This window comes from Synchiropus splendidus, chromosome 18 (genome assembly GCF_027744825.2).
Source record: "Synchiropus splendidus isolate RoL2022-P1 chromosome 18, RoL_Sspl_1.0, whole genome shotgun sequence".
NCBI classification, from domain to species: Eukaryota; Metazoa; Chordata; class Actinopteri; order Syngnathiformes; family Callionymidae; genus Synchiropus; species Synchiropus splendidus.
In genome coordinates this window covers 9,851,639-9,876,318 of record NC_071351.1, presented here as the reverse complement: position 1 = coordinate 9,876,318, position 24,680 = coordinate 9,851,639, and the positions used below count along the sequence as shown (strand labels likewise).

Sequence of the window (24,680 nt, the reverse complement as noted above, 5' to 3'; positions counted from 1 at the left end):
ACGCTAGGATCTTTCAGTCGTCTTCATGACTCCCGCAGGAACAGATTAATTGACTGACTCTGTTATTTCCTCTGGGTTTTGTATGTATATATTAAATATGTTGTTTCAATAAACAACGCATGTTTTGTTCCTGTTAAGGGCAGTTGGAGGAGAGGCACTGGATGTGAGTCTGGATTTCATCAACATCTTCAGTCCCCACCCTCTGACACAACAGCGCTGAGGGCCGTGAGTTTGATTTGCATGAGAAGCGTGTGTTTCTAATGATGTTGCAGCCGCAGCTGTCTATGATTGACATAAGATGTATGAAGGCTTGCCAAGTGAGCCATGCTTGCGAGGGTCACCTACCCCACCGTGCTGAGCAACATGTAAACCTGGATTATCCTCCAATGAGTTTCGCCACAAATCAAACACAAGCGGAGAAGCAAAGGACAGAAGACTCAGCCGTCTGGCTTTCAGTTTTGCTTTACCCAGAAAACTAAATCCCAAATGTTGGAAGAATAATGTGAGAGCTGCTCACACACGCATCGTCCAAGGTGTAGACGGGCTTTCACCCAAAATCCACAAACCCACGCAGAAACTGTCAGAGGATTAGGCTATTAGTCAGTTTCATTGAATTATAAACCCTGGTTTGCCAGATTTAATCCCTATAGGAGGCATTTCTTGACACGTGATGAGGCCTTGGACGTGAAAAAAATATAAACCAGTCTTCAATTGCATCGACAGCGTGTCTTCGATTTAGATTTGAAATGAATAGATGAAGATAAAGATGTAAAACGTTCAAACACACCCACTGTTGTGATGCTTGTTAAAATAAATCATTCAATATTAATTCCAGAAGTGGAAAAAGGAAAAACAGACATTAGTATCCAGATTAAAATTGAGTTGCATCTTAAAAGAGAAATCAATCGGACCGGATTAAAGCTGTTCCCAGTGGCAAAAACATGATCGTCACTACGATAATATATCGTGGTGTTGACTGTTTAGTCTGTGTGCTGTGTTTGCAGCTGAACCGAGTGAGGAAACCTACCTTCATTCCTCACAGTCATTCCAACATAAAGAATTGAGAAGTGACTTCATGGACTCACGTGCTTGAGTGATGGTCTTGCTTTCCCGCACTTGTGGTGGTCCACACCCCGTCAGGGTACAGGCGCTGAGATGGAAGCGGTAAAGGCTGTCGGCCTCCAGGCCCTGCAGCTGCCACTGGGTGGTGTCGGCCCCGGTGATGTTCGTCTCTTGGGAGTCCAACACCTCCAGTGTGGTCTCATTAACTATTAAAACAGTAGAGTGCTGTCATGAAGTGGCCACGCTGCGAAAGAAGTCATCAGCACTAGAACATGTTACGTGTTAAAAGTCCGCAGCAATAATGAGGGTCACTGGGGGGTATAAGATGAAGAGACGCCACGGCAGCTCATACAGCAACTTAATGTTCCAGATTCATGTCATGACAGGTGCGCTCCATTATGATGAGAGGCAAGCAAAGATGAAAGCAAGTCAAGAGCAGAGTGGGAGAGAATAAACACGTGGGGATAAATGAAAGTGAAAGACGAGGAGGAGGAGAGAGAAAATATTCAATAGCAAATTCTAGTAAGTGGAGGGTGCTCGCCCAAGATGCAAGCATTGGAGTTCATCATCCCTGACACATCAATGATTTGATCTATTGTTCAACCACACACACAGTTGTACAGCCCACTCCTGGTGACCCTTCGCACGACTGACACACACTACCTGACCCGATGGTCTTGATCTGAGGAGGGCATTAGTTCACAAAGCTACATCCAGATGGCCAAAAGTTGCTATTGAGGTGCCATCTATGTTTGATAGCCCATGTTCTGCTGACAACTCGCAGTGTTGGGGAACATCAAATTCAACTATTCAAGTATTTGCGAAGAATAAAAAAAAAAAAAGAAAAAAAAAGAATATATATATATATATATATATGCATAAAAAAGTCACGAAGCGAACATAAATGTCTTAATTTTCATATGGAATACTGAAAAGTAGTTAATTAAAAATACAATTATTTAAAAAATGAATGACTGATATATATTTTATCTATCGCTATACAATACAGCCAGAAGTGGAGCTAGCGTTCTAATGATCAGGAGGGAAACAGTAAAAACAAGCAGAGCAGATCACCCAACATGCATAATACATCAAAGTACACTATGTGTGTAGGCAGCATATCCTGAGCTCGACTTTCCTCCCATGTCATTTTTAGGTAAATATGAAAAGGCAAGTCAAGGGAAGATGTGCCAGGCTCTTCGTGTCACTTTAGCACAGTGACATTCATTAAATAATGTTTAATAAGCAGCATTCTGGTGCTGGCTATTGAATCATGGAGGAGTGTGCCATCCAGGGATGGAGCGTGACAAGAGCAGAAGACGGAGGACGCGGCGTGTCGTGCTGCATCCAGACTACGTGGGTGCCAGTGGAGGCGGCGAAGGGCTGGCTCTGCCCTGCCAGCTCACACAAAAGACATCAGAAATGTCAGCCAAGGAGAGAGGAAAAAAGGCAGAGGACATAGTGAACGCCTTGCACGCACATGTTCACCGTTTTTCCCTGTCATTTAACAGAGATGTTTGGAGTGTGAATACAGAGCAAATTTGTTGTTGATCGTTTTGGGAAAATAACCTGCAGAGGAGAGGCGATAAGGAACAAAATATATTTTCTCAAGCGGCAGCTGAGGCGGTGGCGGCTGTCAAGACTGCCATCTAGTGGTAGACTCGAAAGAAGGCCAATACAATCCTGCCTCCAACGTTGGAAAACTCAACAGTAAGTCACGAAAAAGCCTGATAATACGACTTACTGAGGAGGCACTGGAGAAGGTAGCCAATCAGGAAACCGTTTGCTTGCAATGGTGGACCCCACACGAGCAGGATGGAATCTTTCTGGGCATTAGACGCAGTCAGAATGGGCACCTGGTCAGGAACTGTGAAATATACGATGAATTTACACCTCGCATTACATTTACATCACAAGCATAGTCATCAAACATATTTAACCACTTACTGTTCTTGCACTATTCACAAAGAAATATTATTAGGAGTATGTTACCATACCATGAATGAATAAAATAAATCCCCTCACATAATGATTAAAATAAATATATAATAAATAATAAAATAAGATATTGTCAGGTGTCTGTTTTCAGTGATTTTTGTTCACCTCCTTCTGTGGTGTTGAAGTTGACAGGATCACTGTTAGGCCCGTTTCCTTTCTTGTTGAACACATTGACGGTGAGTCTGTACTCCGAAAAAGCTTCGAGGCCCGGAACAAAAGCGTGGCTGCGTTTTCCAGGGAAGGACAGTGACTGGCGTTCATTCAAAAGCTTCTCTGGATTCATCAGACTCCGTTTCCGGACCCAGTGGACCTTTGGAAAATATGAAAGAGTCCAACCAATTCGTCCACATCAACAACAACAAAGTTCACTTATCGTGGTTTGCGAGTGACTGTATTGCTATATGAGCAAATGACATGTGACGTACTTGGTATCCTCGCAGATGGCCTCTCAGAGTGGCAGGCGGAACTGGGGTCCAGCTCACCCTCAGGACGGTGCTGTTGACAACCTCCACGGCAACGTCCCGTGGAGCAGCGGAGGGAACTAGAAAGCACAGGCAAGGATGACCAGGCGAAAATGCGGATGAAGATGGAGGCACAACAATACACAGTTTAACAATCTGCACAACTGACAGTTATCTCAAAGCATTTTTGTAAATTGGGGAAAACATGAAATGCTTTAGGGCTGCACGATGCTACTTTATTGTGTGAAGAATAAATGAGACTATCCCATTGAACCCACTTCTATCAGTGATATTTCAGCGAATATTTTTGCCCTGACAGTGCTGAGGTAAAGCCATACATTTGTCGTCCGACTGCGACAGAAACAGAACCCGAGTGTGCCAACGGAGGTACATGCAGTGAGCCGCAGAAGACAAGCAATCGGTGGATACTGCCACTTACACAGTCTATCTCCTTGCGATAGGCGGATGATTCATGAAACAGTGTCCTGTTTTCCAGAGGCCACCAGATGGCACTGTCCGCTGTGCAATGTTTAGATTTGAACAACTAACTCAACATCATATCATTTCTAAACTAGGACACTGTTTCATCAACCCAGTTATACTGTTTCATGATACCTCAATCTAATATGTCCTGCTGCACCACCCAGTTTTTCTTATAAATGCTTAGATCAAAAATATTCCAAAATATTAAGCAGTTTAAACAGTTACCTTACATACAATCAACTCAACGGGAAGAAGAAAAACGGCATTCATAACGATATTCTATTTGATAAAGCGATTGAACTGACAATGTGACTCGCAAGTGCCTGTCATTGTGCAGCCCTAAACACACTTGAACTCTTCGGTGCAGTGGAAACAGGAGAGGACAGAAGCACAGCAGGCACTAGACAGAAGCAGCCATTGTTTCCATCTATCTAGCACATCAGCGTCTTGTTATCTTTCAAATGCCTTACACCGTCTGAGGCACAAAATGGAAGTCTCACATATCTCAGCTCTACCAAAGGTTATCTGCCACTGCCGGATTCCCGGCTTCAGCGTGTGTGGAGGACAGCACATGTCACTACAGCACAGCGACACAGGGTTGGCGCGGAGGAGGAGGAAGAAAGGAAAGAACTTAACCTGACACATTTTCCCGCAGACAATGCCAAAAGATAACTGAAGATGCGATAACACAAGAAAGTTCATAGACGTTCATGTTAAGAAACTGCAACAATGGGGGGGGGGTCGACGGGACCGGAACTCACCGTCCTCCCCGGAGTAACCCGTGACGATGTTCGGCTCCGGGCCCCAGCCGTAGCTGTTCCTGCTCTGAATCTTCACCTCGAAGGGGATGAATGTGGATGTGTTCTTCACCACGAAGGAGTGTCGTTTCACCAAGTGCTCCTTCCAGGCGCCTTCCACCGCCAGCTGACGGTAGCTCACCTTGTACTCCAGCCCGGGGCCGTTGTGTTCCACCGGCACTAGCGGCTTCAGAAAGAACTCGGATGACTATGGCATATTTTTAATCGGGCGGCGAACTGCACGGCGGTCTCTCACCTCCCAGCTGATGTCCAGCTGACCTGGAAGATGTCCTTGAACCTTGATGTTCTCCGGATTTTTTTCAGGCGCTTCAAACAGATTGGTAACATTTAACATGCGATACAAACGTGGTGGCTCACTGTCAGATATAGAGAGGCAACATGTCCCTGTGTTAACTGAATATTATATGTCACTGTTGGGTCACAAACTAGTGTCCAACAACAGAGTGATGTTCCTGGCTGCCTTCTTCTTCTCACAGTACCTTGGCACAAGTGTTAATCAAAGTCAGCGAGGCTCACCAGCAGGGGGTGTTTTGTATCTCTCTGTGGTCTCACTGGGGGGTCCTGGTCCAATGACATTGACGGCGTACACTCTAAACTGGTAGTTCAGATGTCCGTGAAGCGCCAGCAGGGCTGTTGCCTGGTTACCGGGAACCTTTTGAAGCTCCCTCCATCTACCTGGCTCCCACTGGCTCTCCTCGTACTCCACAATGAATTCTGTTCGAGTGAGAGCAGCAGATTCTTTCACATGCAGGCGACTTCGCTACCAACCCATTACTTCACCCCCCCCCAGAAAAGCAACTGTTTTGTGCATTTGCATAGAAGAAACAAACAAACCTATGATTTCATGCAAGACGGCCCGCACAAATGAGGCAATTAGAATAAGCATAAGCTGACAAAAAGAAAGTGGGACTTTTGTGTTTGTGTGTGGATTAAGCAAATGAGGTAAGACATGTAATTTGGCTTAAGAGGTTCTGGTCTGCAGAGTAAACAGGAGTGTTGAGTCCAAGACAATATTTTGGCTGCTGAAGGCCGTCACAGTGGTCACAAGAACAGGGAACGGTTCGGTCTGTCACAAGACATTTCCGCATGCCAGGTGGGCTTCTGGGGTCGAGACTTCAGGACCTTGTACTGACTTTAAGCAGCTGAGTGACTCAGGTGGGATGAGGATCAGCACCTCTGAGTCAGGGAGCATTAGAGCCTTCAACTATCGGCACTGAGAGAGCTCAACCATGGCAGCCAGAGACAAGATCACAGCTGCCGAAGCAGGAATGAAAGAAAAGCATCACAGTCAGTGTGGACACTCACCCAACACAGAACTGTTGTGATCACTTCCTGGTACCCAGGACAAGCTGATGTTCCTCGGATCGCTCAGCTCTGTGATTTGTAGTTTTCTCGGGGCATCTGGAACATCTGAAAACAGAGCCATTCGTTCAGGGCCCTCCATTATGACCAACTAGCAATGTTGTTTACTGTAAACTTGTGTCCTACCCAGAACTGTGAGCACAGCAGTCGCGTTGTCCTGGTCCAGACTGGTTCTGGCCACACACGTGTATCTCCCCTGATCGCTCAAGTTCACGTTCATGATCTGCAGCATCACATCATCCACCAGGTATCTAGACACAGATTACGTGTTGAACTGAGGACGGAGACATGGTCTATTGAAGACTTCTTTCTGTGACCTTCTCCTGGCTGAGTCATCGCCGCAGTCAACAATAACACAATAAATACCAGTTAGTCACCTGAGCTATTGAAACGAGAAGGTATTCAAAATATCCAAGAGGAATGAAGCCACTGAATGCAACACCTGTCTTGAGTACTAAACTGATTTTGCTTCTTATTGTCTGACACTGTCTGAATTCCATTACCTCTGAACGGCTTTGGACAGTGGGAGGAAACCAGAGTGCAAACAGACCCACAGAGGAGCAAAAAAAACAAATCCAGTTCTAACTTGCCAGTGACTCAGGCCACAGCGCCAACCACTTCTCCCCCGTGAACACACTGTTCTCATGACTGTTTAGAAACCATCATCCAACTGCATGGACTTGACAGATTTATTTTAGATACTTGGTGAATGCGGGGAGAGAATCTCCAAACTTCCTGCAGTTAAACCTGGATGTGTCCGGCATACAAACGAAGCAGGGAAATAATACGGCAAATCTTACACGGACATTTAATAATTCATCACCCAGGAGACGAGGGGAAGTGAAATCCATTTAAACCTCTGCTGCTGATGATGATGAAAAAACAAATCTCCGGTGACTTTTTTTTTCCTGAGCGGAGTGGATAGAAAAATGGAATGGACACATCCAAATAATCGAATAAAACAGGAGCACTTCACCTGCACACACCTGGAATTCTGACTGGAGGAAAGTGGGATCACCTCGCCGTCCTTCCACCACAGCAGCTCAAAGCTTCCCTGCAGGCTTCGGTCGTAATTTGCCTGACAGGTCAACTGGGCCGTGGTTCCGCTGGAGACCTCTGCATTCTGAGGTGCCTTGATGATTTTCGTGGCATCTTAAAACACATTCATACAGTAAATCCTCAGCCGTTTTCACAGGCTTAAAATGTCTACTTTAGTTGTAAGTTCAAACGGAAAAAGAGCAGATGAATAAAAAATTTAAATGAATAAAATTTAGGAAAAAAATATATAAAAAGTTCAAATAAATTCAACATAAGAAATACATTCATTTTTAAAAGTAAGGCGTAAAATGAAAAATAAAAAACTAAACTGAGTCAGAAATAAATTTGGATTTTAAATTAGTGGACAAATATATAGATATGACAGACTGTTTTAAATATTTGCCTGTGATTTCAATTTATTTATCTTTTCTTTTCTTTCTCCAAGGAAGACATTTCTAAACCAAGGTGGTAAAGAAAATTAGGACACGGTTTCATCAACCCTGCAGGACGACTTCCCCTCACAAGTCAAAGGTCTCTGAGTGGCCCCTGGTCTTATGACCACTTGGAATTGATTATTTTAATACTTCAGTGGCTTGACTGCGCCTCAAGAGGATTTTAGGATGATTGTTTTATTTCCTGTTTCAGAAATGAGATGCGATCGTCCCTGAGGGAAGTGAAGAGTCCAATTTGTTCCGACTGTGCAATAAAGCTGTAATCTTTTTTTCATTTGGCTAAAAGCATTGAAATTGACACTAACTGGTTTACCCACCACTGGTCCGACCTCCTAATCATAATCCCGGCCGCTAACCAGGTTTAATGGTTCTTAGGCAGCAAAGCACTTTACATGCTGTCAGGATACCTTTCACACTGAGCACCGCCGTGATGGTACTGCGGCCCTCCGAGTTCACCGCAACACACAGGTAATCCTGGCTGTCCTCTTTCTCCACTCGCAGGACTTGTAAGGAGCCATTCTTCAGCATGGAGAACCTGTCCGGCATCTGCTCTGGGTTTTCATCTCGGGACCTAGAAGAGCGCAATGAAATATATGTTTACTTTTTAACATTCCACAAAATCTGGGCCTGTGGTCACCATGTGGGAGTATATACTGCAGTAGCTCTATTCTGAGTCTCCAGTGGACGACTGAGCTTTGATGACTAAGTTAAATAAAAAACATTTCTTCATGTGTTTGTCACCAGGCAATTTACAAAAACACGGGTTTAAAAAACCTTGAGGTGTTTCTCTTTCATGCTCCAAAAAGTGACCAGTGAACTCTACTTTGGGTTATGCTCAGCAGAACTTGAATTCATTCAGGTTTTCAGGGTGAGGTGACCATCGCTCAGGCGTAACTCACCAAGAGATGGTGGGAGGTGGGGAACCAAAAACGCTGCAGTTCATGGTGAGGTCACCTCCAGTGACCACGGCATACTCAAGATAGTCCTTGGTGAGCATCAGAGGAGCCAAATCTACAGAGAAATGTTTAGGAAACAATGTTAACATTCCACAATCGAGTGCGCTAGCTTGACACACTCACTCATGACCACGATGTTGATGTTGGCCAGAATGGTTCCGTGTCTGTTGGACGCCTCACACTGGTAGACGGCGTTGTCCTCTGGCTTGGTGTCGTGGATCACCACAGTGTCGTCCAACACCCGCCTGTTGCTCAGAGGGTCGTCTGCGATCAGAGTGAATCGAGTGAAAAAAATTGTCGCTGAATCTAAACAGGAATTGAGGAACAGCAAACCTAATAATGATCAGAATTAATGCAGATGTTTGTTTGCTCTCTGAAAAGTAGGACACTGTTCCATCAACCCCGCAGTTCCACAACGAAACATGTATTAATGATTACCTTCCAGAATCTCCCCGTTCCTCCGCCACACTATGCGTGGCTGAGGTGTCCCACTGACTGAACACTTGATGCTGACATCAGCGTGAATCACTGTCAGCTGACTCTGGGGTGGTTCAGGAAGCCACTGAGGAGGTTCTGAAAAAGGAAATAAATTATTCCAAGCTTGGATTTATGAGGTAACATCTTCTGCACAAACCTTCAACAATCACGTCAAAGTAGTGGACGGCCTGCCCTGCGGAGTTTTTGGCACTACACATGTACTTCCCCGCGTCCTTCTCCTCCACAGCAGGGATGGTGAGCAGCTTGCCGAAGTTGTTCATCTTCGCTCGCAGAGACATTTGCTCGCCCATCTTTATCCATTCTACCTTTGGAGTTGGACTGCAGAACACAAGTCAGATACTTCAACACCACATTCAGTGACAGGTGAAGCGTTTGCAGCCGTCGATGCTTACAATCCCTGTGGAATACACTCAAGCTGCAGTTCTTCACCCTTCACCAGCACTTTCTCCGTCTGAACACCAGAGGGCAGCAGAAGCCGCGGTGTTCTCGTCACCGGGAGTTCTAATGAGAAGACGTTGATTTATATTTAAATAAACAACTGTGGTCCTAAAAAGAAGCATTTGTTTAATTAGAACAAACAAAATGACTATAAAGCAATTAAGATTCCACTCTGATACGTACATTTTTAATTACATTTGCAATCAATCTTAAATTATGAATCCAATGAAAAGTTTTCTGTATTTTTGTTCTGGTTTACTGACATTACTGTATTCACTCGGATGATGTAGTAGCTCACGTCAGCATGACACAACCTGTATTAAAGCTGTTATTCTTCATCTTAAAAAGTCATCATCAGTAGCAACTTCAATTCCCTGAAATGAGGTCACTTGCACTGTTTAAATCATAATACAATGATTTATCTTCCAGCATCAATAGAAGTGACTGCACACCTTGCACTAACATGACTCCTGAATTGGACGAGTCATCACTTACCAGAACCGGCGTCGCCAGACTCGTTCCCAGCTGTCAGGGTGACAAAAGCAAAGGTTCTGTGAGAACGATATCAGCAGCCAAGTCCTTTCACCAGGTGCATTTCTCATCAGTTTCACTTCCCAACACTGCAAACGTGACCCGACAAGCCTTGCGACTCGGTATGCAAAGATGGTTTAGAGAGAAACAGGGAGAGAGGACTCTTGAACTCCTCTGCTCTGAGGTTAACTACATACAAGCACTCAACAGTTGGTTTAGATTACTGATAATCACATCAAAATTATGCAACCAAATAAAAGATTCATCACAACAAGAGCCATGAGTTTTTATCTAACCAGTAAAAGTTTATCCCCTTTTTTTTTACTAAACATGTTCCATTCTTGCATCTGCAAAAGACAAACAACCTCTAAGAGAAAGGTCCCGGGCACGCATGTTGGCAACACCGCCACAAGCTCCGTTTCCAAACATGTTGAAGTCACATAAACTCACGTGTCTTGACCACGACAGCCATGGCCGTCTTCTGGACGATGGTGCGTATTCTGGTGAAGTCAGCGAAGCAGCAGTAGTCATGACGACTGTCCTTGGGTAAGGCGTTGGAGAAGTAGAGGTTCCCATCAGTGCCCATGGAAACCCGCTCGTCCTGCGTGATGTGCTGGAGACCTGGGAATGGAATGGCTTGCAAATCAATGACAAGCTTTCATCTCACTTGGCGAACGATCGATACACTTCACGCCACTTCAGCCCATACCCCTCTCTTCATCGCCAACCTGACATTCTGCAAAATATATAGCGCATGGTGTCGAATTAAGACGAACATAAACCACAAGATAATATACCCTCATTAGTTTTTTGTTCAGCCTGTCAAACTGAAATGTTTTAAATAGTAACTACATGCGCAGTTATGGCATTGATTGATGGCTACATATTTGATTTATTCCTTCATTCTCTGCACCTTCAGAGTCTCATGAAGATCTACGAAGCATCTGCAGATGCATGCAAGCATGTGCTCCGTAGGTTTAAAGAACACGATTTAAAAAGTCTTATTCCAGACGGTCCAACATAGAATGCGACTCAGTTTCATCTTTAACAACAATATATTAAGAAACACTGAAGACTCCAGACAACTTGGAGCCAGCAGAGCCACGAGCAAACTGGAATAGCTTGTTTGCATTGCGTAGACCTGTTAATGAAGTCCCAGGTCACTCCACTTCATTTGCGGCATCTTATAAGACATCGCCTCCTGGCATCGCTTGTTAAGTCTTTGCTCGGAGCGAAGATGAAGCTCACATTTGTTTCTGACTTTTCTTAAATGAGCAAAAATCGGGTCACTTTTGCAAAATCCTACTGAAACCACTGTCAGACTTCTATTGGGATAATTCACCGGATTTAATAGGAATCTCACCATGTTGCACTCGCATAGCAACTCAGTCATGGGACACGAGTGAACCTTTCTTTTGATCACACGCAGGATTTTATGAGAGCTCAACATTTAAGAGCCCACAAGGTGAGGTCCGGGCCCCATAAAAACCTGACGTCCTTATATGGTGCTCAAGTTTTCAATTGGTCCAACACTCACACCTGCATCATGGCGCCGCTTGTGTGCCAAGTCATGAGAACTAATCCTTCACACCTTCACTTATCAACATTCATGCACCAGAGCGCCTCACATATCTGCGACGAGGAGCCTGCTCACAGATAGCCATAATTATATCCCACAGAGTTGAACCCTAAATCCTCCAGTCTTCATTTCTAAATTGGAGGACGAGGCGAGGACAAAGTTGGGAAAACAACCTCAATACCTCAATACAGGGCCATGGACTTGTCCTGGCTCAGACCTACCGATGGACATCCAGTGGATCTTGCGTGGACCGACACCGGTGGGGGGGTTACACTGGAGGATGATTGGCTGCCCCACCTCCACAACTACTGGTTCAATGTTCTCTTTTGGAAACTTGGGCATGCCTGGTTCAAAAATGACACACGCTCAAAAGTCGATTCCAGTTTGTGACGTAGGAAAAAAGGAACTTACTGGAGGCCACTACTTCGATTTCCTCTGTCATCGCTGTTCCTAAATAGTTGAAGGCGTAGCACCGATATTTGCCCTGGAATTGAGCAAGTTTCTTGTCGGAGAGCACAATAGTACCATCTGCGTGGTCGGCTTTGAAAGACGTAAGGTGAGGAGGTACAAAGTCAAGGCCATCTTTTGTCCACCTGTACCTGCAAGATTGAAAGAGGACTTCAGTGTTTTTTGAGCCAAAAAATGGATTTCTAATCAAGTTGGTGAGGTCACTCACTCTGGAGGAGGGTTGCCCTTGGCTTCACATCGAATGGTGAGAGTGGTGTCGTAAGGTAGAGCAATAATCGGACCTGATGTGTGTGAAACGATGGTTGGAAGCTGCTCCACTGTGAGAAAGAAAATCAAGGAATAAGGTGAAGATGGTTCCTGAGTGAAAGGGATGAGCACTGTATTACATACTTTTCCACTCATCTATTTATTTGTTTCACCATTTCGCTTTGCTCGTGCTCTCAAGTCGTGTTAAAAAAGTAGGTCAAACTGCTGGGGGTGGGTTTATAGCCAGTGGAAAGTCAAAATAGAGGCTTCAACAGGCAAAACTGCAGTCCTTTATCTGATGGGGAAGTATATTAAGAGCAAAAAATAATAATAATAACAATAAATAAAAGATTTGGTTCCTCCAGAGGGGCACGGTGAGTCTCATTTTTCTATTTCACTTCTTCACAATGACCTTTTCCCTCATTGCGTGTTACACTGGGCTGGGGGTTAATGTGCACTAACAATCTTCTCTTGCCCAGCCATTGAGTTTATATTTCAACTGTCAATTTGAGTGAAGTCCCTGATACACCCGCATAAAGGGAGCACTGGCACATGGCACACTTACCTTCAAGTGGGATCTCCAGTCCTGAGACAGTGGAGGTCAAGGCCAACAGCAGAGCGAGCTGTAGGCTCCGTGTTAACCTCATTACACTCCTCTGGATAACAAAGAGCAGACCAGAAGAATGTTCCGATGCTCAACTGATGTCAGTGGAGGACTGTAAGGCACACAGGACCTGAGAAAACCAAGAGTCAATAAATGCAGGCTAAATCTGAGCCGACAACTGAGCAACAGTTGATGTTAGGCACCAACATATATGGGAGTTGTTCCGCCAGACAGAAAGTTTCCAGGCATGATTTAAACACGCTCTTACAAGGAACTTATTTTATCACTTCCCAACGACCCGCCAGCCCCTTCACCTCACTTAACTTAGACAAGCCACCCCTGAGTCTGGAAGCCTTGGTGCGAGCATAAAAGCACTGACCAAGAGAAACACATAAATAAGACATCAAAGAGGGTCTCACTAAAGGTATATGCAGGGTTGCTAAATATTTAGAATAGATCCTGCGCTCATTCATTCTAAATGTGTCAGTGACTAAACTTTGTTTTACCTTGAAGCAGGATTTGCTATGTTGAAGACAAGAGGGGCGCGGAGTCATGGAAATGTTATGCAAAAAGACTTGACTTCATGTCCAAGGACTTCAAAAAGCTTTGCTCCATTGTTTAGCCATTGCTGTGCTGCGCTCAGTTTTCTCATGTGTTGCACAGTCCAAAATTCTATGCTACAAGCCACTTCCATTCACAACCTAAATGACTTGGCTGCTAACTCCTTTGTGTTGACCTCAGCTTGAGAAGAAGAACGTTTCAGTTTCCTGACTGCGCAATGCTCTCAATGACAGCTCAAATCTCGCCGTCTTAATTAATGCAACATTTCCGTCCGACTGCAGCGACTTAGTGTCAGCGGTATCTAATTGTCGTGGTCATGTAGAACAACGCAGCAGCACGCTTGTCTGGAGATTACCCTTTGAACCGTTGAGCCTGAATGTTGGCACGGCGCGGCGTGCCTACAGTAACGCTGACTGGCACAAACGCGGAGCTGCCCGCTGGAAGAATTGCCAGATCCAAGATGGCAGACAATAAATTGGCCTAAGCCATCAGTATTTCACAGCTTAGTTCTCAACAGAGCAGAGAGTGTGGCTCGGCCAGAAGGGTTCGCCCTCTTGCTAATCCGGCCTGCAGCAGAAAGAACACAGGGAGCCCCAACAGAGCTCAACACTCAGAGGTCTTTCCAGGACATGCGCCTCCTTATAGAGATAGGTAATTGTTGAAGACTAGATTCCAACATAATCTGCTTGAAGTTAGAATCAATTAAACAAATGGTGAGATTGTGGAGAGTCGAATTTGCATTAGGGATTTTATTGTGATTATCTCCGCCGGATTAAATGGTTAACAAAGCTGACCAGTTTGTTCCTGCAGAGTTAACAGACATTTTACTCTTGTTATAGAGACGCAAGCTTGTTGATCTCCTTAGCCTGATGGTATTATACACCGGTGATTCATTCACATGCACGCAATCGCAAACAAGCTTGCATTCCTTGATGCATATCTGACTCTGATCAGGCTTTGGTATCGAAGTACAACCTCAGATCCGATCTGCTTGGAATGATTAGCCGCATCAAACAGATGTTTTCCCCAAAAACTGGAGTGGAGGGCAAGAATCAGCATGGATGCCACCTAGCATGGCACAGAACTGTCTGGGTCGAAGTGTGAACTGCCACAGGACTGTTGATGTTAACTACCTGCACCACCTTTATTGAGCAACAGAGAAACAGAATCTGATGTCATGTATTGTTGGCAAATTCTAGTATGAAGCTCTTCTGTTTTCAGCCTCAAAATACATGAATTGACATCATCCTTCGCCACAGTCTTACAACCCAGGAGACGCCTTGGAGTGCAACTTGCTAGCCAGTCGAAGCTTGAAGACTAATCCTGACATCACTCAGCGGAATAGATTTGACACTTGAAACTTGAGTTTGACACAAAAATCTACTGATCAATTTTTAGTTATAAGGAGTTCATGTTCGAGGAAACTACATTTAAAGGTGTGTTACTGAAAGAATTTGGTCCGGGAAGTGTAAATTCACAACCTTTCCAGTCAAAATGGAAGAGACCACACAGTAGCTCCACCATAAACCAGCATAGTCTTACGACTACAATTAAATCACTCTGAATTTAAATGTGTAAACCATAGTATCTGCACAAATAGTACTGAATACCAGCCAAGTCTCTTCTGTAGAATCAGCTCACTAGCTACCATTCAACGAACACCTCTACTTATTGCTGTTCAGTCAGCCTTTGACTGTTAACTTACTCTATATGCCTCAGACTAGCATATTTAGAAGCAGCAACCTACAGCATCTTTGCTACAAAAAGCATTAGACAGATGCAATGTCTACTCACTTACACTTATGTTTTGCAATGAAATTGAGCCAGGAATCTTGACTTGTTCATCCAAATCAACAAAGTCGAGATAGAGGGAACTGGACTCAATTGTCATGGCGAAACTAACCTTTCCATAATAATGCAGAATTTATCCTTGCATTCAATCCAGTGCAGGTGTAACCCTCCTCACTCATGTCCCCTCCAAAATACCAACACACATTTTGATCAGAGGTCAAACAGGCAGATATAAATGCTGTTAGCTTTTGTGATCATCCGACTCTGCAGTGAGTCCAACCAGAACAAGTCCCACTCTAATGCAAGTCAAACAGATTAAGCCTGACTCTCACATTCACTCTTCAGGTCAAATTACAGTAGTGGGAAGAAAGCCACGGGATGAATGCAGGCCACGACAAGACAATAACGGCAACAACAATAGATGAGATTCTTGTCTTTGCCCATAAATTACAGGTGGTATTGGAAGCTGACTTGCTACATTATTTAAAATGCATTTGATTTGACTGCCTCCTCTGTGCGACCTCTGACCTCTTCATGTGACCTTCACGTTTCATAGGTGATGTGATGATGATGATGGTCTTCACTGACCTCTACAGTTGCAACAGCAGCTGAAAGTGTGAACAAATGTTTGCTCACAACTAGTAAATAGAGCGAGCTCCATTCACAGTCAGACAAGTTTTCTTGTCATTTGCTTGTATTGTGAGGCCACAAATAAGGAAAAGTAGCTACATGAAGAAAAGGTTTGGACGTTGACGTGACAATCTGCGCGTGTGGGCAGATACCTTCTCTGTTCTCATAACTAGTGTTGAAAGGTTTAGTCACTTGGTATTCCATTTGGCTCAAGATGTGTCGTATATTAAACTACATGTGTAATTATCACCTTTTTTTATTTCCTTTTCAATCCAATCCAAACTTCATTTAATCTTTGTGTGTTGGGCTGATGACTCAAAGCGCGTCTGTACGTGAAAAACTACAAAGCTGCCATGACTCAGAGCTGTCATGCATCTCACCTATGTAGCATAACAAGGGTGTGTTTCAGTGTAAACACAAAGGTTTGCTTGGGGAGCTGAAAGATCTAGTACCTCGACACATGGCGGGTCGCAGGAACAAATCCTGGGGGATTGAGTTTACTAAGCCAATGCATGAAAAGTGTGACTACAACAGACCTAATCCCTGTCGTGTAAACACCCCCTCCCCGAAAAACTTGCACGCTCTATTTCATCCAAAATTAAAGTATCTTTTCAAGGACGTTCATCGAAACCATAAGAAACAAACATCATCATATTGCATTATATAATTTATGCTTCAGCATTGGACAAAAAAAAACAGTGAACCCTTTGCATATAAGCACAAATACTTACAGGTTTCTGAGTCATTCTACATCCCAGTTCTCCTCTAGTGGAGGACAGAGACAGCTGCGCTAGTAGTCCATTTAAAAAAGTTGGGGCCCGTCAGGAGATCATGCTAGCGACTGTCTGTGCACTAAAACCTCTGACATGTCCTTCCAGTTCCGCCCAGCTCCGGGTGCACGCCCCACTGCCCGCCCCTCCACTCAAGCGGCTAAAGGAGCGACAGGAGACTCACTGAAGTGACATATGTCGCCAAAGCCTCTCACTTGGCAAAGAAGCTCTAAGCCAGTGACAATGACCGGGACAAAGCCAGCACTGCAGGGCTACTCACCAGCATTCAAGAATGAAGAGAAGAAGTACAGGCATATCTGCCTCTCTTTCTTTCTCTTTTCTCCCAGTTTGTCATCCCGCCTTCCACAAACTACGCCTGCCCATTCACACCCAGCTCCCTGTCCATGATTTTAATGCAAAGTGTCTCCATTGAAGAGAGTCATCTTCTCTCTCAGGCTTTTGAGGGAGCATAATTCCACACACTGCTCCAGGGTATTGACAGATGGACTCAAGAGAGAACCTGCCTGAGACGAACATGAAGCAGTTGAAAACAGACTCCAGGGAGTCGCCGAAAATATGAATTTTGCAAGCAGATTTCAATGGAATGAAATGATAGCAGTAAGCTAGTCAAACTCAAGGCCTGGGGGCCGAGACCTTACCATGTGGCTTCCAGCTGGGACAGCTTGCTTCAAATGTGCAGCAAGACCTTGTGTTTGGAGCTGGAGTGATTTTTAATTTTGAAAGCCCAGACTTTTGACCCCTTGTTTGATCAGGTTTGACGCCCCAGTAAGGGACTTGAGTGGAGCAACTGTATCACAAATACATACGCGAAAATACATTTTGAAAAAGGGTCATTATGAAAACATTCATGGAGTCGTACATCAATAATTAAAAGCTGGCAGCGAAGAATGGGTTTAATTAAGTAGTCTGTGCCATTTTGTTAATTTTACTTTTTTCTCTTTCTTATTTTTCTCCTCACTTCTTCACCTGGGTTTGAACAGATCCACTCTGCTGAAATCCCTGGAGGCGCCTTATTATTAAGTTAAAAAAAACGGCCGAGCTGTTGGACTCTGGCCCTGGTGGTTACTTTTACTGAGATTCCGAAAACCCCACGTGCCATTCTCCAGTCATCTTGTTGACATCTGCTCGAGATAATTCGGATATCTCATAATTTGGATCTTAATTAAAAACGGTCTCGAGATTCCACATCATAGGGGAGGTTTTCTGTGATCAAACACCGCCTCAGATGACCTGAGGTCCAAGGACCTTAAACGGCTCACAGTCTACAAAGCTATTGACATAGCTTAAATTAGAATGACTCGAGTGGTAGTTTAACATGTATATTTAACCTCGCTGCTTCACTCGTTTTTGGTTCAACTTTTCACCATGAAAACACACTCCACAGATATTCACTAAAAACTTTGAGCTCGTGATAAACTACTTAACAAGACAACACTGTTGATATTTCTTAGTATGCTTGATAAAAAAAGCAAACTTCCTCTTCCATGACTCCATGAGAACTGGCGTGACCAGGGAGGTGAGACATAACTGCACATTTCTGTTTGTTTTTCCTTAAAACTGGGGGGTGCATCTCTTCAAAAGGACATATTGCATATTTAACAGATTATGAAGGCAAACACAAGGAAAGCCTAGAAAGGCAGAGCAGCCCAACAAGCCTGTACGGCCTGTCGGAGCCTTAAATGCATCCCAGACATGAGGCCATGTGCACAGCAGATGAATGTAAATATACGGGACAATAGCTGGAACACGGCAGCTTTGTTGGATCTAAGCAAACACACTCCGAGTCAATACAGTTTAGCTGCTCTCTTTTCAGCGATGGGTGTAGAAAATGAACATTTATTGCAATGTTTATTTGATTCTCAATAAATATATCCGGTGGTGTGTGTTTAATCGCCAGCAGAGTTGTGTAGAATCATGAAGAACCTGAGGCCAGAGTGTTGAGCTCGCCAACTCATTTAAAAACCCATTAAAAATGAGTAAGACCACTGGGCTGCCTTTGAACCCCGGAACAGTCCTTGTCTTGATTCAAGTACGGCACAATCCACTATCTTCTCAGACCTGATACCACACTCACATGTCACTTGACACATGTATCACTAACAGACCACAGATAAGAGCCTTCAATTGTTTCAGGATTCTCTGCACCAGCCAACATCAGAAGAGTTGGAAGGCATGACTTGTTTCACCTGCCGGATTTGTCGAATGTCCCCACATCACATGCTGGCCATGTTGACAGAGGCCCTCAAAGTGTTTATGATGATGAAGTAATAGAATCTAATCTGATAAAATAATTATGGACATAAAGAAAGATAAACTGGCGTAAATGAAAATGAGATCATTATTTTGTGAGAAAGATTCACAATAAATCATGTTACTATAATTTCTATTATAATATGTTTAGAATCTATAAACAAAGAAGGAGGAGATTTTCACCTTATGACTTTGAATATTCAATAATAGAAGAAGTCGTAAAAGTTGATAGATTACAATAAAAACAAGAAGAAGACAATATTTGGATAAACAATAAAAAAGGAGCAGAAACAACAGAGTGAAAATAAATATTTGTGTACATTTCATTTGATTAATTGAATTTATTTAAAAAGCTTCTTGTAGTAAATTGGGTCATGAAAACAAAATTAAATTATAATAGAATAATATGAACCGATCGAGTGCCGGACTCTTTGAATATTGCGACAGGAACTTCCAGAACAGGAAACATATGTACCAGTGGTTGAACAAATCAATGCCAGGCCGAGGGCTGGGGCATATGAGAGGGCTGTTGATACCCAGAATGCACCAGGGAACGCGTCGGCCTCTTTGGGAAAGTGAGATATGACTACTACAGGAGGAAAAAAGCCACAATGGGTCTCCATCAAGAGGCTGAAATCAGATCCCGGGTTAGAGTTTCAAATAGGAGTCGCTTCATTTACTGTCTAGACTGAACTGGAAAGGTGAAATTGTGGAATACGCTTTCCATCCAGGAAAAAATAACAATAAAATATGGCAAGATTTCATTTATATTGAATTCAATCATTATTTTAAACTTTAATGAAGCTGGGAAGACCATACACAACAACAATGATGGTCACTTGTTTTGACACGGCAGCACCAGTGTCATTTTCTGATCTATGGGCTCATGCGTTTCTGATATCTGTTCATGTGACAGCTGCATGAACAACATAAATGTAGCCAGATTTAGGGAGCTTTAACGTGAGCTTCGACCGGTTTTATTGTCCTTGTAATTCATGGAAATGTCACGACGAACAAAACCACAACAAAACTCCAACATCACGTGTCCACTTACATATCGAATCACCTGCGGGGACAAGATGAAATAGCTGCACAGCCCCATGTCTTCGACATGATGCATTTCCTCCCCAACAGTCTTCGCCTCTGGTGTTTTTGATAATTACAAGTCTGAAGCTTCATGCGAAACTCTGACGTGCACATTATGAAATTCCTTGGGCGAGGAAAGCAGAATAAAGATTTTTACAGGGGCTTGATAATAGTTAAGAATATGAGTGTTTGCACAATGACAGGTCATGCAAACACAGGATGGAAGGCACACCTTCTTTCGTGAAGCAGAGTGAGTGATCGCGAGTCACGGCTATTGTTAAACACGCTTCAGAAACACAATGTCATTAAGATCTGTCGGCGACAACTGTAGTCACCGAACAAACATGTCGCTTCAGGAATAGAACTACACACCATGATAACAGGGTGTAACGTCATCATGGTCGCTTCTAAAAATGAGGTAAGAGGTTTCAGATGACCACTACCATCTGTTGAGGCTCACAGTGTCAGCGGAACTATGCATTTGTGTTGCTTCTCATTGCTCCAGGTCATCGCCCTTATAGGATATACATAAGAACACTGGACTTCTGAGACTTATTACCTACGTTTAAAAAGAGTTTCTTCACAACAACTGAATTTACATCTGTTTCTACATGCATTGTTATCAGAGGTAAATACATAATAAAAATAAGTAAAAAATAATATGACACAATTTCTAAAACATCAAACGTCAAAACTATATATATATATATATATATATATATATGGTTTCTCTTCCCACAGATGGAAACTTCACATTCACACACTAACTACTGAAACAAATGTGAAGTAAAAGTTTGAATGAAACTCACGAGACAACATGACCTGATGATCACAACACACAGCTGATTGCTGTCTTGACTCAGTAGGGAGCTAAACAAGCCAGACCGAGCTAAAAATGCTGCACATGCTGCATGTCCATCTCTACGATGGCCAGTGTCTCACGTTTCAGAGTCTTAACCACAAACCCTTCAGTCACTTCAACATCCTGAGCCAACTGCTGACACTATAAGTGGACCTCTTCACTTTCAACACTTCACATTTATTGTCTTTCGTTTGAATAACGTGTCAGACTCAAGGCCTTAGGGCCCTTCCAGTCATTTTAAGCTATAAAAACATGGGAATAGTACATTCAGTTGTGTTCTTAAAACCTGATCCCCGCCCAACTGAGTGCCTCATGTGCTATGAGTCAATGGTGAGACCGCTCAGATGCTTTCCACTGAATGTCTTGCAGTCAAAGGTTGGGTCACATTCCCACCAGACACTTTCAAGGTACAAGATACATTCATACGTCTTCAGTTAACCACCGCTTACTCCTGTGAGGTCACTGGGCGAGAGTGTCCAGTTAACCTAGTGAGCATGTCTTCGGGCTGTGGCGTCTTGGACTGAGTTTAATATTTGACCGTAATGATGTCGGTTCTCAAAACCTCAACAGGTCCTTCTCAGAAATCCTTTCAAGTCCGTTAAAAAGAGAATTATCAGAGCAGAGCTGCTAATTCATCTCAGGGCTGCCTATGCGAACAACGACAAGACACCTGATAGAAGCAGGATATTCTAACGCAGATGGTTTGAAAGTGAAATTTCAGAGAGACGGCAGGACCACTGTAAAAACAGTCACAACCAGCTAATAAGAGCGGCACCTGGAGCTTCTGAAGCCTTTTGCGCTGCAAGTGACACACGCTTGAAACACTCACACAAGAGACAAACTGAAAACAGTCAAGGCTGTTTCATGATGCCATTCTTTCGTCTGTTCAAAACACAAAAAACATACTAGTTCCACCAATAAATTGAAACTGTAAACCCTCTTCTCTTTCAAAGGAATTTCAGCATTCACATTCCGTTTGGGTGTTGGTATGAAGTGATGACAATAAGAAGTGGCCACTTAGGTTCACAGCAACACCGCTGCGTTTACCGAGTTATCTATCAATTGAACGGCATCATGGTGTTGTGTGGAAAGAGTCTAAGATGTAATCAAAAGACTCACCTTATCTCCGAGGTCAGTTTGCCTTGTAGTCATTCCTCTTCAGTACAGTGGTGTGTGTTTGTCCCCCGGGCGCTTCCACAGACTAGTAATCATCACTGGAATTCACAAACAGTGCAGTGACACACATCAAAACCTGTGCTTCCAGTATTATGTAAAGAGGCTGGCCTTCGCTCTATTCCATAGTAAAAACAACATGTGGTGGCAGACGCATCATCTAAGGCAACTCTAACCACGTGCCAACTTAAGTATGAAGTGGACCAGAACAGCGGTTTCCTCGTCCTTCATTGTAGACACTGACACATGTTCAACTGCAAACTCTCTGCTGGCGCTCAACTAGTTTCTTACTTGGAACAAGGCAAGGAGATCCTTGAAACGTTGCACGCAAAGAGTTGGCAATCGTTCAAACACTTATTACACCCTCACACTCCTGTCACCTAAAAACACAGGAGCTTCTTGTCACACGCACATGGCAGTGGGAGTTCAACCGCAGCCTGAGATGAAGAGAAGAGTGGCAACACAAAGTCTGCTCCATCTCTTCAACAAGACTCGCACACCTCACGCTGACTTCTCGTGCATCACAGAAGCATAACCACCAAGTCACAACCAAACAGGTAATGACTTCATCTGAAAGGCTTTATGTGGAATTACATTAAGCATTTTGCAAAAATGTTGACCGTCTTCTCGTTCCACAGAAGTGGAATGCTTGACAAGATGTTGAAAGTGTATCCAAAACATCAGTGAACAATAGAGGCCACCTCATGCCGTTGGCATTTGAACCATTATTTCTTGATAATTCCTCTGCAGTAATTACTTTGACAGTTTAGCTGGAGGAGTCGCTATAAATACAGCGCTAAGCTCTGGATTTGTTTCCATATATGAACATTATTGGGCTCTGATGTGTCCACTTGTCTAACAGCCTTGACCAGACTTCCACAAGGCTTGAGATGAAACATCTAAATATAGAATTATTTAGATTAGAAGTCATGATATGATGTTATTATATCTACTATTATTTTTAATAATAGAAAGATCTTATCCTGTACTGCTAAAGGTTCTTTAAAAACCAAACCAGGGCTGCCTTCAATAAGTCCAGGAACTCAACCTTCTGCAGTTGTCAAAAAACGATGGACTAGAATCGTAACACCAGTGAAATAGAGTCCAGCATCTTAAAACAATAGATCATTATTGTTTCTTTCAAGTGACTGGATATCTTTCTCACACTTGACAGCCACATTCTGACACAGCCGGTTGATGTTCACGTACTTCTAGCAGATGGGTCAATAATTCTGTTATTCAGTTAGTTGAGAAGTGAATTCGGACTTCCTAAATGAGTGGATCAACTCCCAAAGCTCAGAAGACAGTACTAAGCACTGTGCATTCGAATGTCCAGCAAAGTCCCAACAGCTGCGTCCAAGCTTCCTTTGCTCGTTCATGTCACTTTTGACACGTCAATATGGCCCTCATATGACAAAATTTAACATCAACCTCCCTCAAAGCTACAGAGACTTTCATGTACGCGGTGACAAGTTGTGAAAAATTCCACTTCATAAAATAGCAGCTGGTCCCTGATCTGCAGGATTAACATTCATTTCCAAAGGGGTCGATACAGACAGAGACGAGGCCTCGCTACACCTGCCCGGTCTTGTTGGGGACCATTGTTAACACCGCACCACATGGCCTCGACGCTCGCACTTTGAAACAGCAGAAACAGCATATGTCACTCTTTAAGTCTCGGCCAGAACAAAAGATCTGCAGGAACGACGATGGATTTCCTGATGATATTAGAAAAGCACTCGCTCAGAGACAGCTGATTCCACTTAGTAGTTACAGTCATGTAGAAACAATCATCAGCTTCACCACCCACTAGTGTGTGACTCACTGATGTTGAATCTGCTGAAACGTGTTGCTGTGAAATACAAAACAATCAGTCACTTTTATAATTTGCTGATTTTATTGCCACATTTCGGCATGTACTGTCAAGTCGTCTAAAGACTTGAGAGACTGCTTTTTTTTTATAGAAAGAGGTCAGTTCTCATTTGATGACAATCTAATTCAAAGGAGACACAAGAAAACATTGTTGCCAAAGCTGAGGCTCGTGGGCCAGACCTGGCCCTAAAAAGCCTTGCGTAGGGACCACATTGGTTTGCAGCAGTTTAACTGTCAATCTTGACAGTTAATGTTAATGCAGTGGTTCCCAATGGGGACCTATGGAAAGGTGTGACAACAAAAATCAGAAGGGGGCGGAGTCAGAGCCATTTCCATCAGCCAGAGGGCATCCACAAAAAAAGTTTGGGAACCACTCACTGCATTTGGATTAATAAAGCAAATAAAAAATCCAATCTGGTTGGTGCATTAAAAGGTCTCAACTACATGAAACACCAATAAAGATTCATCGATTATTCATGCCATCAATATGACAATAAAATATTCCCCTCCCAAACTTAAACAGATTAAGCATGAAAAATAGTCTCAATAGGAGAATTATTGAAGTTCAAAGGCAGAAACACGACGACCTCAGCGTTTTTCATCCTGGTTTGCTCTTAATCTGTCACATCAGTGCTGTGGCTGGCAGCCAATGGCGCTTGAGGCTCATTAG

General features: G+C 43.5%; 1 protein-coding gene across 1 annotated transcript in view; it reads right to left on the bottom strand.

Annotated features, from left to right (window-relative positions):
- LOC128749088 (neural cell adhesion molecule L1-like protein) overlaps positions 1 to 24,680 on the bottom strand; it is a 94,763-nt gene that overhangs the window by 13,155 nt on the left and 56,928 nt on the right. The window contains exons 8-30 of the mRNA XM_053848316.1: positions 22,085 to 22,179; positions 12,956 to 13,124; positions 12,353 to 12,461; positions 12,088 to 12,275; positions 11,898 to 12,020; positions 10,548 to 10,718; positions 10,062 to 10,091; positions 9,521 to 9,629; positions 9,265 to 9,446; positions 9,069 to 9,203; positions 8,754 to 8,894; positions 8,574 to 8,685; positions 8,082 to 8,245; positions 7,171 to 7,336; positions 6,311 to 6,435; positions 6,128 to 6,232; positions 5,339 to 5,536; positions 5,058 to 5,128; positions 4,766 to 4,988; positions 3,486 to 3,601; positions 3,166 to 3,370; positions 2,807 to 2,929; positions 1,086 to 1,268 (exon numbers count right to left, since the gene is read on the bottom strand). Coding sequence (XP_053704291.1) covers positions 1,086 to 1,268; positions 2,807 to 2,929; positions 3,166 to 3,370; positions 3,486 to 3,601; positions 4,766 to 4,988; positions 5,058 to 5,128; positions 5,339 to 5,536; positions 6,128 to 6,232; positions 6,311 to 6,435; positions 7,171 to 7,336; positions 8,082 to 8,245; positions 8,574 to 8,685; positions 8,754 to 8,894; positions 9,069 to 9,203; positions 9,265 to 9,446; positions 9,521 to 9,629; positions 10,062 to 10,091; positions 10,548 to 10,718; positions 11,898 to 12,020; positions 12,088 to 12,275; positions 12,353 to 12,461; positions 12,956 to 13,037 — 3,061 coding nt within the window. The 5' untranslated portion in view covers positions 13,038 to 13,124; positions 22,085 to 22,179. The remainder of the gene's footprint in view (positions 1 to 1,085; positions 1,269 to 2,806; positions 2,930 to 3,165; positions 3,371 to 3,485; positions 3,602 to 4,765; positions 4,989 to 5,057; positions 5,129 to 5,338; positions 5,537 to 6,127; positions 6,233 to 6,310; positions 6,436 to 7,170; positions 7,337 to 8,081; positions 8,246 to 8,573; positions 8,686 to 8,753; positions 8,895 to 9,068; positions 9,204 to 9,264; positions 9,447 to 9,520; positions 9,630 to 10,061; positions 10,092 to 10,547; positions 10,719 to 11,897; positions 12,021 to 12,087; positions 12,276 to 12,352; positions 12,462 to 12,955; positions 13,125 to 22,084; positions 22,180 to 24,680) is intronic.